The sequence below is a fragment of the Juglans regia genome, chromosome 13, assembly GCF_001411555.2.
Source record: "Juglans regia cultivar Chandler chromosome 13, Walnut 2.0, whole genome shotgun sequence".
Classification (NCBI taxonomy): Eukaryota; Viridiplantae; Streptophyta; class Magnoliopsida; order Fagales; family Juglandaceae; genus Juglans; species Juglans regia.
This window is the reverse complement of record NC_049913.1, coordinates 26,942,551-26,959,545: the sequence shown is the minus strand read 5'-3', so window position 1 is coordinate 26,959,545 and position 16,995 is coordinate 26,942,551. Positions and strand designations below refer to the sequence as shown.

Below are 16,995 nucleotides of genomic sequence, written 5' to 3'. Positions count from 1 at the left end.
GAGAGGAGAAAATGACGAACTTTTGATAAAAGAGGGGAACGAGAATGGAGCTGGTGCCTATGGCGCTTGCACCAACACGACTATATGTAGACAAATTGTTAGAACTGTTAGAATAAAGTATAGTACGTACTACCAAAAAGTTAAGCAATACTACTCGACAAGCCAGATTCGGGTTTGGCTCGATTAAACTTGCATTCAGTTTGATTCATTTATTAAATAAATCGTGAGGAATACAAAAATTTTATGATCAATTAATAAATAATATAATTTATAAAAAGAATAATTTTTTTATCAGTTACTCACTGCACACATCCCACACCTGATTGTCAGGTGTGGGGTGTGTGCAATAAATAGTAACTGATGCATAATAAAATTCTATTATATCTATATTTATAATGAGAATATTTTAAAAGAATTAAAATATTAAAGAAAATAATATTCATAATGCTAAACATGTTACCTGAGGCCTCGTGAATCTAATAATGGATATATGTATACATAAATTTTATAAAAATATTAGAAAAAATTAAAAATTTATTTGTCAAATTTTGTAATAAATTTATAATTGCAATTTTAATAATATATTTTATTTAAATGAAGCAATTGATGCATAAGTTTCAACTCGTTCCAATATTAAATGAGATATTCATAAATATAAAATTTAAAAAAAATATTTTAACTATAAAAAAATTACATAAAACAAAATTTATAAACTCACGTAACTTGATTAAGTACGTCAAATTGTAAAGTTACTTTTTATATAAAATAAATTTAATACATCACATGAAATCATATTAGTTTATAAATTTACTTTTATGTAATCTCTTTATGATTGTAATAATTTTCTAAAATTTAACTTGATGAAAATCTCGAGTTTGACTCATAGTGAAATAAAAGTTAAATGAATAAGGCTTGACCACCAGACTTATCACCCATTACTCACTCAAACTATTCAGTCAAAAGCAAAATTTGGGTTCTTGTAGAGAAATTTGAAAAAAAAAAAATATTTATAATTTTAAAATATGTAAATTTTGTGTATTTAATTTTAAAAAATAGATGAATTTAATATTTACATAAAAAAATTATTTTTTAATAATAAATTTTTTTTTAGAGGAAGTGTCTGAAACTTTCACATTCTAAAATTCTATCTAATATTATTTAAAAAAAAAAAAAAAAAATGGAACATACGTTTGCGCTGGCACGTGCGAAAAGAAATCTCCGTGCTCGGTCACAGATCGAGCATCGGATTGACTAAAATCGGGTTCTTCTGAAAGGAGCCCCCAAATTCCCAATCTCTCCTGACCTAATAACTCCCAGAAGGCAGACCCAGAAGAATACCATCGTCTCGTTCGATCAAACAGTTTTGTTGAGAAAACAATGGGGAAGCAGCCAGTAAGGATGAAGGCTGTTGTGTACGCTTTGTCCCCTTTCCAGCAGAAGGTAATGCCTGGGCTCTGGAAGGACCTGCCCGGCAAGATCCACCATAAAGTCTCCGAGAACTGGTTCAGTGCCGTCCTCCTCCTCTCTCCCCTCATCGGCACCTACACGTAATCCTTGCTCACCTCTCCTCTCTGTCTCGTTCTCTAATTTTCGAGATCAACGTTAGAGTTTCTCTTTTTTCTATTTTAGATTCGTTTTATTTTTCTATACAAGGTTTTTCTATCTGTGACTTCTATTAGACTGTGGTATTAGATATATGATTCGGAGATTTTCTCTGGTTGTGAAAACTGTGATTCGAACTTTATACGAGGGATTGGTATTGGATTGAAATATAATATTGGGAGAATTTTTATTTGGGAAGACTTATTAAAAAAAATTGTTCTTTGGGAATACAGAATTTTCACGGGTAGATTCGAGATTTTTATGGCGTTTTACGTTCCGTTTGGATGTAAGACTTAGCTGAGATCAAATCTGTTCAGTCTAATTTTAAGTTGAGTCTAACATTCAAACATCAAACTCTCAAATTACTAAACTTAATCACAACTCAAAATCTCCTTGCACGTGAGACCCATAATCTTTTTCAACTCAACATATATTTACACGTGGGACTCACAAATTTTTATAAATAGTACTAAATTTATCTTAGTATTCAAACACATCTAAACTCATTTTAGATGGCTCCACATAACTCACTCCACCTACTCAACTCACTACTATTCATAAAGAGTTCAGCTCAATATCCAAACACACCTTAGTTTCTTTTTCATTTAGATAGACTAAGGAGAAGACTATTAAACATATAACTAAACATGCTTAGAACTTGAACCTACATATTGGGGGAGTATAAGTAGTGGATGGGATCTTACATTGCTTGAGAATGAGAAGTTATTGCCCTCCATCATGAATTTCAAGGAGCTCCAATTGTACTGCTAAGTAGTCTTTTAGGCTGCGTTTGGTTGCAAAACTCAGCTGAGCTCAACTAAGCTCAGTTTAAGCTCAGTCTAATTTTAAGCTGAGTCTAACATCCAAACACTCAACTCTCAAATTACTAAATTCATCTCAACTCAAAACCTCCTTACACGTGAGACCCACAACCTATTTCAACTTAACACATTTTTATACGTGAGACTCACAACTTTTTTCAATTTCTCATAAAAAGTATTCAACTCATCTTAACATCCAAATACACTTTAAACTCAGTTTAGATGGACCTCACATAACTCCCTTCACTACTCAACTCACTACTATTCATAAAAAACTGAGATCAGCTCAACATCCAAAAGTAGCCTTAGAGTATTGACCCAAATGTGCATGAGCCTCCCTTGAGGCATTAGGACGTCAGGAACTCAAGGGCAAAGATTGTGATACCCCATATTGAGTGAGTATAGATGGTGAATGAGATTCCACGTTTCATGGAAGGAAAAAGTCCTTGCTCTTTACAATAATTCCAAGGGCCTACAATTACCATTGACTAGAGTTATGATCTAGAAAGTGATTGGCCCCAATCCTTTTAGAGTTCCATCAGCAAAGCAGAGAAAGCAGCACAGCTTAAGTAGATCCCATCTCTCTAAGTTAAAGAGATCTGGTGAAGGATAAGGACCCAGACAGATAGGGACTTCTAGCGGTTGATTTTTTTTTATAGTTAATAAGAGATTTTATTCCAAGTAAATAGGCATAGCCCAAGTACACAAGATGTATACATGTGAGTACACCTAAATACAAGCTAAAGCAAAACAGTACTAAAATAAAACATTATCCCATCCCTTACAAGATTCTTCACCCAAAAACTTAAAAGTGCTAAAGAAAAAATCTCTAAACTCCCCCATGGAGTGTTCACAATCTTCAAAACACCTCCCATTTCTTTCTAGCCATAAGCACCAAAACAAACATAAGGAAATCATCGTCAACACTGCTGCACTGCCTCTACATCCCACTGAGCCTTGCCAGCAAGCCAAAAAAATCCACCACATGCATAGGCATCACCCAAGCAATGCCTACCCTTGCTAAAATCTCATTCCACAATATTGTCGCCACCTCACAGTGAAGAAAAAGATGGTGAACAGATTCACCATTCTTCTTACACATAAAACACCAATCAATCACAAATAAACCTCTCTTCCTCAAATTATCCATGGTTAATATTTTCCCAAGAGACACCAACCAATAGAAAAAAGCAACCTTTGCTAGGCACCTTTGCCCTCCAAATACATTTCCAGGGATGGTCTTTAACTCCCTGACTAATTAATGCCTTATAAAAAGATTTTACAGTAAATCTGGAGTTATTTGTTTGCAACCACAGCAGGCTGTCCTCTCTATTCTGATCAATTTTCATATCAGCCCAAGAACATTTTGAAGGCAAAGTTGGGTCAGAAAAGAGAGTTTGTTCCTTTTTTTGACAAAGAACAATCCTACTAGACTAATTTGAGATTGGAATGACTAAACTTATTGTTCTAGGAAGCAAGCTAAGGAAACCAAAGATCAAGAACATCTTTGTTTAACAGATTTCAGTCAAAAAATCTCCTTTCTCCTTTATCCATCATACCATGATTGCTAGATGGCATTTCAAGAACCTTATTCTGGCATGATCCAGCAATTGAGCCTTCCATGTCAAGTGAACTGTAGCCCCAAGGTTACTCATATCTAGGACAAAAGGGAAGCACAAGAAATAGTTAGTATGAATAGGAAAGGATAGTTAGTATGGGGACTCCTACGGCATAGTGTGATAGATTGAAGTGGAGGTCTAATAATCACAAGAAATGTACAGTTAAGGCGTACTTTAAAATTTTGTCAACACAGGATCATACTCCGTTTCCTTGGAAGAATATTTGGAGGTCTCGTGTGCCTTCTAAAGTAGCCTTTTTTTGTATGGAATGCCGCTCTTGGGAAGATCTTGACCACGGACAATTTGAAGAAGAGGAGATGTGTAGTGATGGATTGGTATTATATGTGTAAAAGGAATAGAGAATCTGTGGATCATCTCTTACTACATTGTGAGGTAACAAGGGTGGTGTGGGATAAGATCTTTCAAATGGTTGATGTTGCTTGGGTTATGTCTTTGAGGGTGGTGGATTTGTTGGGTTGTTGGAGGAAGATTGTGATACCCCATATGATATGGACAATGATAGATGGTGTATGGGATCCCACATTACTTGGGAAGGAGAAATTCTTGCTCTTTATAAGGTTCCAATGAGACTCTAATTGTATCATTGACTAGTCCTTTTGGAGTATAGGCCATGTGATTTGGGTCTTCCATTGGAACGTTACAAATGGTATCAGAGCCTATCCCAACCAGAAATGTGGGACTTGAGCCGTGCCACCTACAATGGACAGGCCCGATGAGGACGTCGGGAATTTAAGGGGGGTAGATTGTGATACCCCATATGATATGGACAAGGATAGATGGTGTATGGGATCCCACATTGCTCGGGAAGGAGAAGTTCTTGCTCTTTATAAGGTTCCAATGGGACTCTAATTGTATCATTGACTAGTCCTTTTGGAGTATAGGCCATGTGATTTGGGTCTTCCATTGGAACGTTACAAAGATGCAAGGTTGTCATCAAGTGGCAGCAGTGTGGAAGATGATCTCGTTGTGTAACACCCCCATCCCGTAGGATAGAGATATTACCAACATTTAAAACATAATGCCCGGTAAAGAGATTCATATCCTGAATTACCTCATTTATTGAAATTCATCAAAACGCGAAACTGAATTGAACATGATTGTTTTTGGAAACTGAACGAAATATAAAGAAACATAAACTAATCCTATGCATGACATAAAAGAAATCTAACTCTGGTGATAAAATCACTTATTCATTCCTAAGTCTTGGTACTAGATCTATTCCTGGCCATCCAGCTCTTCATCATCATAGACATGATCTGCGAGAATCAGACATGGAAGAAAACAAGAAACACACAAACATAATGAGTTGAATACTCAGTAAGTAGTACATCGTATCGTAAAATATAGTCCTTGCCTAACATACAATTCATTTCTAGGATACCCTTCAGAACGCACATACAACTTCATGAATTACAATCAAATACGTAACATGATCTTCTGAAAGACTTTTCATACATATATCATCACAGATTTACATGGCACACATTTTCATTATTAACATAAGCGGAAGCATATATAAACAAAACATGTCATCGTGAATGCATAGCATCTTGGTTATCTTGTATTAACATGGAGTGAAACACGCTTGAGTCCGTGTTTCACTTAACTTGCATAACATGGAGTGAAACACGCTTGAATCCGTGTTCCACTTAACTTGCATAACATGGAGTGAAACACGCTTGAGTCCGTGTTCCACTTAACTTGCATAACATGGAGTGAAACACGCTTGAGTCCGTGTTTCACTAAACTTGCATATCATAAAATGAAACACGCTTGAGTCCGCGTTTCATTTAACTTGTGGCTAACCACGCTTGAGTCCGTGGTACCGTTACATTTCTTTTCTTTCTTAATGCATGAGATTTGATTAGGCTTCATGAACATCTCTAACATTGCATAATCTTGTACATGGTAATATGACATGGCTTGGCATATTCTCGTACATGACATATTCTTGTATGATTTAACATGGCATATCTTTGTACATGGCATATTCTTGTATGATTTAGCATGGCATAGTATATCGTGATATTACATAACATGCTATGAATGTTTTATGACGTTCCAAGGCATACATGATCCAGGTACTACTTGAACATGGCATACATGGTTTAAGTATTACACAAACATGGCATATATAACCTAAGCATTTCATGAACATGGCTTGCGTAATCTGACTATTACATGGCATACTTGACTTTGAACTACTACTTCAACATTTCATGACTTTCATGTGAATTTAGTAACATTAAATCAATCAACAATAAATTCATTCACTCACGCATAATCTCATATTTCATCAAGATCGAAAAGTAAACTAACCTTGACTTGCCTCTTAGTGTAGCGTAGTTAACAATCATAAGCACATCACCTTTTTATACATAATAATAATATTCACCATACGCATTTATTAATATGATCATACTATTTACCTCTTAGCGCTGCTTCCTGATTTCCAACTTGTAGCGCGTTACCTATACAAGGTACTAATCGTCACTAACTTTTCAAAAAAAAACGTGTCATAGCATTCTAAATACTTAAAATCATATATCGTCATATTATTCAAAACTCATAACATGTTCCTTAACTTCTATTTAAATTATAACTTAATAATTTTATAAAATCTTAATTAAAAGTCAATTGGAATATTAACTAAATAATAGACTCAAAATATACTTACAAAATATACTTTAAAATTTATGCTTTAAAATCCTTTAAATACTTATCTATAAAAATAATAGAATTATAGAGAGATTTATGTTTAAGGATCTGTTAGCAATATTAGGGGCTAATATCTAGGAGATCTACAGCTAACAGATCAGTTTTTCTTATCCCATGATTTTAGGAGATTTGGTAGTCTGTTACCAAATCTGTAGATATAAGTTTCCTGTTTTATAGCTTTCAGTTTTAGGTAGTTCTGATTTCCTTTCTAGATTAGCTGTAAATATCCCTAAAATAGATGAGCATTATCATCTATATAAAGAGGGGCCTGTAACCTTATTTTTGGAATAATGGAATCTTACTCTTTCCTTCCACAAACAAGATGGTATCAGAGCAATCTCTGAACCCTAATTCCCTCATATGACCAAATACGGGAAACGTGATTCAAGAGCTACCGTTTTCCAAATCACCTCCAATCAGGAAGCCATGGCTTCTAACAATGATAGTAACCTCATGCCCATTACAGGACACAAACTGAATGGGAACAACTATCTCCAATGGTCCCATTCCGTAATGATGTTCATATGCGGAAAGGGCAAAGATGATTATCTCACCGGAGATGCTGCCAAACCAAACAAGACGGATGAAAAGTTCAAAGTCTGGAATGCCGAGAATAATATGGTCATGTCATGGCTCATTAATTCCATGACAAATGACATTGGAGAAAACTTTCTTCTCTATGGAACAACAAAGGAGATTTGGGATGCTGCCAAGGAAATATATTCTAACAATGAGAATACATCGGAATTATTCGAGGTGGAAAGTGTTCTTCATGACTTCCGCCAAGGAGAATTAACAGTGACTCAATACTTCAACACTCTCAATCGGTATTGGCAGCAGCTAGACTTATTCGAGGAGCACAATTGGAGCTGTCCGAATGATGGAATCAGGTATAGACAAATAATTGAACGGAAAAGAATATACAAATTTTTGATTGGATTAAATAAGAACCTTGATGAAGTACGAGGAAGAATTTTAGGATCCAAACCACTACCAAATATCCGAGAAGCTTTTTCAGAAGTTCGGAGAGAGGAAAGTCGAAAGAAGATCATGATGGGATCTCAAGATTCTGTGACAAATCCTGAGAGTTCAGCACTTGTGGTGAGAGGGAATCCATCCAACAACTACAGCGATCACAGACCAAAGAAAGGGCGACCATGGTGTGATCATTGTCGACGTCCTGGTCACACCAAGGACAACTGCTGGAAGATTCATGGCAAACCAGCAGATTGGAGGCCTTCCCGGTTTGCCAATGACAAAGAAGGACGAGGCAACCTTGCTTCCATGGATGAACAACCTCCACCCGAACCAACTCCCTTCAGCAAAGAACAGATAGAGATCTTGCAGAAAATGTTCAGCCAATCCTTGCCTGCACCAGCTCCCATTGTAGTTGGTACCGGATCCCTGGCACAAAAAGGTAATTTTTTAAGTGCTCTAAATGCTAACAAGGAGAGGCTCAATCCATGGATTATAGACTCAGGAGCTTCTGATCATATGACTAGAGATGAGAAGCTATTTTCAACTTACACCCCATGCTATAAAAATTTAACTGTGCGAATAGCTGATGGTTCACTCTCAAAGGTGGCTGGTACAGGCTCGGTTCAAATTTCAGAGAACATCACTCTTGATTCCGTTCTACTTGTACCAAAATTAAATTGCAATTTACTGTCCATTAGTAAACTCACTCGGGATCTCAACTGTGTTACTAAATTTGGCTCAAATCTGTGTGTATTTCAGGTCTTGGACTCGGGGAAGACGATTGGCAGTGCTAAGATGTGTTCGGGGCTCTATCTTCTAGAGGTTAATGATCCTCCTCAAGGAGCAATTCATCAATCAGATTGTTCAGTGTCCAGTAGTCCTGTTTCTTTGTCTGTGAGTCAGTCTAATAATGATAGTGCAATTATGTTATGGCACTATAGGTTAGGTCATCCAAATTTCTTGTATCTTGAGAAGTTGTTTCCTTCATTATTCCATAGTAAAAATCCAAATGAATTTCAATGTGAGATCTGTCAATTCTCTAAACATATTCGCAATTCTTATCCTAACAGATCCTACAAAGCATCTCAACCTTTTTCCATGATTCATAGTGATATATGGGGCCCTTCTAGGATAAAAAATGTTACTGGTTCTCGCTGGTTCATTTCATTTATTGATGATCACACTAGACTCACATGGGTATTCCTCATGAAAGAAAAATCTGAGGCAAACCAGATCTTCAAAACCTTCAATACCATGATCCAAACACAATTCCAAGCAAAAATTCAAATTCTGAAAACTGACAATGCCAAAGAGTATTTCAATTCCAGCCTTAATGATTATCTCATGAGTCATGGTATTGTTCACCAAAGTTCCTGTGTTAACACTCCTCAGCAAAATGGTATTGCCGAAAGAAAAAACCGGCATCTTCTTGATGTGGCTCGGTCTCTTATGTTCTCTACCCATGTACCAAAATATTTCTGGGGTGAAGCCATCCTTACTGCTGCATACCTCATAAATAGGATGCCATCTCGGATTCTTAACTTCCAGACTCCCTGTCAAATTCTCCTTCAGTCCTTTCCCACTACTCGTCTCATCTCCACCATCCCATTCAAAGTTTTCGGGTGTTCAGCTTTTGTTCATGTCCATCAACAACACCGGGACAAACTTGATCCTAGAGCTCATAAATGTATTTTCCTTGGGTACTCTCCAACTCAAAAAGGATATAAATGCTACTCACCGGTCACTAAACAATTCTATCACTCCATGGATGTCACATTCTTTGAGCAACAACCTTATTTCCCCAAATCTGATATTCAGGGGGAGACTAATTTTATCCTAGAATATCAGCTTTGGGATATTGAAGAATCACCTCATGTCTCTCATAATTCTGACCAAACTTGCCCATCACTAAATCATGAATCACTTCCTCCTCAAAATCTCTCCCTTGAGTCTTCTTACTTCCTAGAACCTCCTACTCAAGATCAAGCCAACAATCCACCTCAAAATCTGGACACACCTCAAAATCTGGACACTATTCAATCAACAAAGAGTGATGAATTGATTACCTACTCAAGGAGGAGAAAGAACCAAAAGGAGATGGAACAACAAGCATCTCTTGAGCAAACCCAAGAGTCTGACTCAAGTCCTAGACCAAGTGAAGATCCACCAGGTAACACTAATCCTGAAACTAATGATGACAGTGGCCTTCCTATTGCTGTGAGAAAAGGGGTAAGATCATGCACAAAACATCCGATATACACATTTGTGTCATATGAAGGATTGTCACCGAAGTTCAAAGCTTTTGTTGCCAACCTCGACAACATCCAAGTTCCTAATAATATACAAGAAGCTCTCGGCTCACCAGAATGGAAATCAGCAGTGTATGAAGAAATTCATGCACTAGAGAAAAATGGAACTTGGGAAATCTCTGACTTACCAACCGGGAAACGCCCAGTAGGCTGCAAATGGATCTTCACAGTAAAATATAATGAAGATGGGAGTGTTAATCGGTTCAAGGCACGGCTGGTTGCAAAGGGATTCACCCAATCATATGGAATCGATTATGAGGAGACATTTGCTCCTGTAGCCAAGTTAAACACAGTTCGGGTTTTATTATCTTTGGCTGCAAACCTTGACTGGCCTCTCCACCAACTAGATGTCAAGAATGCCTTTCTAAATGGGGACCTAACTGAAGAAGTGTACATGGAAATTCCCCCCGGATTTGAGACACAAACTACATGCAACAAGGTTTGTAAACTTAGGAGATCTCTATATGGGCTCAAGCAATCTCCAAGAGCTTGGTTTGAAAGATTCACAAAGGTAGTGAAGAAGCATGGCTACTCTCAATGTCAGACGGACCATACACTATTTGTTAAACACTCTTCTGCAGGAAAACTTGCTGTCCTCATAGTGTATGTGGATGACATAATCCTAACAGGAGACTATGAAGAGGAAATCTGCACCATCAAAAGTTTACTAGCTGCAGAATTTGAAATCAAGGACCTTGGGAATCTTAAATATTTCCTAGGTATGGAGATTGCAAGGTCAAGAAAGGGAATCTCTGTCTCACAGAGAAAATATGTCCTAGATCTCTTAAAAGAGACTGGAATGCTCGGGTGTAAGCCGGTAGATACTCCTATGGATCCAACTATCAAACTAGGAGCTAAGGAAAATTGTGCACCCGTGGACAAAGGAAGATACCAAAGATTAGTAGGTAAACTAATATACCTATCTCACACACGACCAGACATTGGATTTGCTGTTAGCATGGTAAGTCAGTTCATGAACAATCCAAATGAAGAACACATGGAAGCTGTGTATAGAATCCTGAGATACCTGAAACTAACACCAGGTAGAGGATTATTTTTTGAGAAGAACCAAAGAAGAGATATTGAAGTGTTCAGCGATGCAGATTGGGCAGGATCAGTACAAGACCGAAGATCAACTTCAGGATATTGCACTTTTGTGTGGGGAAATTTGGTCACTTGGAGAAGTAAGAAGCAGTCAGTGGTGTCAAGAAGCAGTGCAGAAGCTGAATTCCGGGCAATGGCACACGGTATTTGTGAGGGAATTTGGTTAAAAAGGGTGCTAAAGGAATTAAAAATTTCAGATGAAGAACCTATGAAAATGTTCTGTGATAATCAATCAGCAATCAGCATCAGCATTGCCAAAAATCCAGTTCATCATGATAGAACAAAACATGTGGAAATTGATCGACATTTTATAAAGGAGAAGATAGAGGAAGGAATAATCAAGATGTTGTACGTGCCTACATGTCTTCAGACAGCAGACATTCTTACCAAGGCTCTATCGAGAAAGGTGTTTGATGATCTGAGTTCCAAGCTGGGGTTAATTAATATTTACCGCCCAGCTTGAGGGGGAGTGTAGAATTATAGAGAGATTTATGTTTAAGGATCTGTTAGCAATATTAGGGGCTAATATCTAGGAGATCTACAGCTAACAGATCAGTTTTTCTTATCCCATGATTTTAGGAGATTTGGTAGTCTGTTACCAAATCTGTAGATATAAGTTTCCTGTTTTATAGCTTTCAGTTTTAGGTAGTTCTAATTTCCTTTCTAGATTAGCTGTAAATATCCCTAAAATAGATGAGCATTATCATCTATATAAAGAGGGGCCTGTAACCTTATTTTTGGAATAATGGAATCTTACTCTTTCCTTCCACAAACAAGAATAAGCATATGACTAATATATTTATTCAATTAAAAGCTTCGGCCTACATAATAATCAGCCCAATTTAAACCTTAGGCTCGCATGAAAACAACCCACTTAACCCAAAACTATAGTTTCTGAAATAACTCAAGTCCAACCAGATTTATAAACCAGTCAAGATACAACTAAGTCCAGTCCCAATAAAACTCAGCCTAGAAGAAAGGGTATTTTGGGAAAAACTGAAGCAAAAGGATTAAAAAGGAAACAGGCTTACGGGAGAGAGAGCTGCGCGATGCTCACCGAGGGAGAGCAGTGTGCGACGGCGGCTCTGGGGCTGGGAGTGACCGGCAACGTGACTGGGGGGATCCCTATGGTGGTGCGACACCGAGAGAGAGAGAACAAGTGAGAGTTTAGAGAGAGATGGGTTTGAAACTCAAATAACCGAAATGGAGGAAGGTGGCGCGCGGCAGCAGGGGCTTACCTGAGGGGGTGGGTTCAACGGGGTTGAGATGGCCGGCGTTTTCTGGCGCCGAGGGTAGGGCTCCGACGTCCGAAGGTGGTCGGTGATGACTGGGCAGCAAAGGCTCAAGCGGAAAAAGTAAGTTGTTTCTCTGGTATTTTGAGGTGAGCAACACAGAGGTTTAGTGAGTTTCTTATAGGCGACGGGAGAAGACGACGTGAACTCTTAGGAGATTGGCTGAAATTTGAAATTGCCTAAACTTTAGGAACCGACTCTTTCGTGGATACAGTTTCTGAGAGGGTTTGAAGAGTTTGAATTGGAGTTGATCACATACTCTGGAAACCGAAACTAGCACGGGGACTAAGTGGATAGAATATTTGAAGTTTTAAAAGGAAATGAATCACTAAAACGATCTGTTTGTTATCACAAAAATCTAAAATAAAACATAAATATAAAGAAAATAAAATACCAATAAATAAATAAATATAATACTAGTTTTAAACCCTAAATTTAGACCCGTATGTTACACGTTGTGTATCATGTGGTGTATTTGGTCGGAAAGAAATGTGTGTTGCTTTGAAGATAAGGAACGCACAATGGCTGAGCTGAAGAATTTTTTTCTCCACACTTTACTGCTTTGGTTTTCCGCTATTGTACTAAATGGGGACAATATTCATGATTTCTTGTCTTTAATTTATCGTTCTTAGAATGTATTTAGGTGTTCTTTTGTATACTTCTTGTGTACATAGGCTATGCCTATTTCCTTCATATCAATAATGTTTATCTCTTACTTGTAAAAAAAAAATTAATAGGAAAGGAAGTCAGCTGGTAAGTAGCTCCTATGGTCTACACTCATCTTTATATCTCTGGTCATCATTGTTGATAAGGAATGGGGTTCTACCTTGAGAAGCTCTGACTTCTTTGCATAAATAACCCCACCAAACATTTCCATCTGAAGTTAATAAAAACAGTTAATGAGTTAAAAGGGAAGGACCAGATGCCATTAACGGGCACTCGAACATATCATTGTGATAGGGTCTGTCCTAACTAGTGATTTAATTATATATCAGGTGTAGGAAATAATTAGTTCAAAATCAATGCAGCTATTGCAGTGATTCCTCTGATATGCTACTACTTATATCTAGTATACTTTGTTTACCTGAAATTGAGGGAGTATGTCTCATTGTGGTTGGTACTGCTTGGGAGTTGGTTATACAGGGTTTTCAATGAGCATCTTCAGAATCTACCATTTTCTAATGCGGGTTTTTCCACTTTAGCATCTTTAGAATCTGCCTTTTTCCAAATATTATGGGTGTATGCAAACCAATATAGCCATATGTCTCTGGACATCTAATGAAATCCTTGTATGAATCTTTTCAATGGATTGGGGTTGTTTGGATGTTGAGATGGTTTCATCCCATCCCATCTCAACATCTAAACACTACTCAAATATACACTTTTCAATTTTAAATTTTCAACTTTTTCATCTAATCATAAGGGAGAAAGTCGACAAGTCCCCTACATCATTAGATGAGGGACACGCTTCACCACTGACCTAAATATGTTACAGGCTTAAGAAGGGATGGAGCTAACAAGAGGTTTGCAGGCCCGAGTGATGGACGCTAAGGTAGTCAGCATCTAGGCCGGTCGGTAGAACAACCCTCGACCTAATGATTACAACTTTCCTAAACTTCCAAACAAAATATAAAAAATAATTCAACTTTTTCAAATATCAAAACAAAAATAATATTAAAAAAATTATATTTTAATAATATTTTAACTTTCTAATTTTTTTATTCAACTTTTTCTCTCTTCTGTCCTAGAACCCCATAAGACATCATAATTCAAATCATTTCACTATTCATAAATCATTTCACTACTATCACAGATTTTTCATCTCATCTCATCTCATTCCTCAATCATCCCTTAAATGTCCGTGATTTTCTACTTTCGGTTGTAAACCCTAGTTAGGTACTTCTCTTGTATACTTCATGTGTACTTGGGCTATGCCTTTTTCTTTTATGAATAAAACTTCTTGATTACCTATAAAAAAAAAAAAAAAAAACTTGTATGAATCTTGCTTGTTGGAGAGAACCTCATTTCCTTATCAATAAGGTGAACTGGTGTTTAAATGTGGGGTTTTTTGTATCGATTTTTTTTGCTTTGTTCAGATTGTTGTTTGGGATTGGAGGGTATGAGTTGTTTGCACGCTGAAATTGTCTCGTATGCTTGTGTGTGCATGTGTGTTGTGTGTGCTTGTATTTTTGTAATCATCCTCCTGCATGAGCTGTTGGGTAGTGGTTACAATGGCACATGTTCACAGTATCAGCCTTGAAGTTTTGAAGGTAATAGAAAATGTTGTTTGACATTCAAGGGTGCAAGGTAGACATTTTTCAAGTTAGTTGTTCGTAATGAGAGAAACATTTCGGAGACGTTTGGATTCGCAAGTCATCTCAGCTCATCTCAACTCATCTCACTACTATTCATTACTATTCAGCAACTTTAACTCACAAATCTCACTACTATTCACAACTCATCTCATTACTATTCACAATCCATCTCAACTCATTTCAACTCATCTCAAGTCATCTTCGAATCCAAACGTCTCCCCTGCAGTACTTTGAAACTGAATGTGAATTAGTGCTATTTGGTATGATATATATTTTGTGATTGTGTTATTGATTGTAAAATGAGTACTCAAATTTGTATGTTGTTACCCTAGCAGATGTTGATGGTAAGGAACTTGTAGGTGTGAGACAAATTTCTTTGAGATGGAATTGGACAGAAGTTTATCATGATGTTGTTCATGAAAGATAGTTGATCAATGAACTGTCTGGAAGCATTAAACATATTTTGCACCATTTTAGTGGCTCATGCACGAACTTACTGCTTTTCTTCAGTCATGCTTAATTGTACCATATGATACAATGCTCAGAAACAGGGAAATGAATACGGACGGTGTCTTTTTAAGTTCAGCTGTTGTTGCGATCTGTAATTGCCTTAACATTTTTTTTTTAATAATATACGTGGAAGTTGATTTAGCAGTGGATTTTGCTTGGAAAATGGACAAACTAATATGCTTCCTGTTAATTAAATATCTTTTGATAGTAAATTGTGCCCATTAGCTTCCATCCGGTATACATTGCAATCGGACTATTTTTCCTGAGTTTAATTCGATTGGATGCAGATATGTCCAACATTACCAGGAAAAGGAGAAGTTGGAGCACCGCTTTTGAAGTGCATAGATGTCCACTTTCACAGTAAAGCTCCTCCTCGTTTTGCTACAACTTTGATGAAGTTGTGTCAAGAGATTTGAGTTATTGGGAATTTTTCGGACAATATATGTTTGCCTACTTTTGCTTGTTAAAATAAATTGGTTGATTCGGTCATCAAGTGCACGAGTCTGATGTAAAATGTGGAACTGCATAATTATTGAGAGTGCATCTTCTTTAATAATTTCTAATCAAGTCACTCATCTAATCTTCAGGTCAATACTTTATATATCATGCAGCCGGAAAAGTGGGATTCATTAAATGTGTTTGCTATAAACGCCGGCCGGCCCCAATGGATAATGGAACTTCTCCGGTAGATTTGCTACTTTGTGTTTGTTTTTCTACACGTAGATGTGTTACTTATTTATACTATAACTAAGCATGGGATCTTTGATATCATTTTCATCTCGTTCCTTGAAAACAAATCAAAAAATCTAAAATAGCTGGACTTTTGAGAAGTGACAAACCCAACTTATCAAGAACGTATGTCTAATATCATCAATGGCTTTTTTTCCTTCTTTTTTTATTTTTGGAGAGTCTCATTTTGCAGCATTGTTTGTTATATGAGATGAGATGAGATGAATTAATATTAAAATTAAAAGTTAAATGAAATGGTATTAAAATATATTTTTTTAATATTATTTTTATTTTAGAATTTGAAAAAGTTGAATTGTTTATTTTATTTTATGTGAAAATTTAAAAAAATTGTAATAATTAGATGAGGTGAGATGAATTCAGAAGAATTATGAAAACAGACGAGAAATCTACGGCTCATCTTAAATTTGCCCTTAGACCATCTTGACGATTAAAATAACTCAATTTCTAGATGAGATTTACAAGATGTAATAGCACTTGTATGGTTTTCAAACTCTGATACTTTGTTTCTAGTTTGATGCCTGGTCTCGTTTAGTAAACGGATCATTATAACTTGGTTGATCCAAAATGTAACAGAAGTCGAGCTTGACACATGCTCGTGAGAATGTAGGAAGGAACTCATGCTCAACATACGACTCTGTGCTAGGGTTAAATTGATTTGGTAGTTCCTGCGTGACATGATTAAATCCCTAGCCTAATTATAAACACTTATCATACAAGATTAGATTTTGAGGGTTTAGAGAGAAGCCATAAAAGAAATTCTTACTGCATTCATGGAATAAAAATCATTGAGCATTGAGCAAAGCTGTAGTTTCTCTCTTTATGCATACACCATCACCTTTATGATCTTTTAACCATTGTGTTCTTGGGAATTGACGGTGATATGAGCATTTTTTTGCTGGGAACTCTTCTTGTAAAGTCATTCAAAAGAGAAACGAAATTGAGTCTTTGTTTTTAAA

At 36.6% G+C, this 16,995-nt stretch overlaps 1 protein-coding gene across 2 annotated transcripts; it reads left to right on the top strand.

Moving 5' to 3' along the window:
* Positions 1-1,186: 1,186 nt before the first annotated feature.
* LOC108979073 (cytochrome b-c1 complex subunit 8-like) lies at positions 1,187-16,060 on the top strand. 2 transcript variants are annotated; one of them, XM_035684418.1, is made up of 3 exons: positions 1,232-1,547; positions 15,577-15,649; positions 15,877-16,060. In XM_035684418.1, the coding sequence occupies exons 1-2, from the start codon at positions 1,378-1,380 to the stop codon at positions 15,623-15,625; spliced, it is 219 nt and encodes a 72-aa protein (XP_035540311.1). In that variant the 5' UTR covers positions 1,232-1,377; the 3' UTR covers positions 15,626-15,649; positions 15,877-16,060. The 2 variants fall into 2 exon arrangements, with proteins under 2 accessions (XP_035540310.1, XP_035540311.1); XM_035684417.1 differs by having other exon boundaries at positions 1,187-1,547; positions 15,577-16,060.
* The last annotated feature ends 935 nt before the right edge of the window (positions 16,061-16,995 follow it).

Coding starts and splice junctions, on each gene's coding strand:
- LOC108979073 (XM_035684417.1), top strand. CDS start 1,378: ATGGGGAAGCAGCCAGTAAGGATGAAGGCTGTTGTGTACGCTTTGTCC. Junction 1,548..15,576: donor CCCCTCATCGGCACCTACAC/GTAATCCTTGCT, acceptor GATTGGATGCAG/ATATGTCCAACATTACCAGG.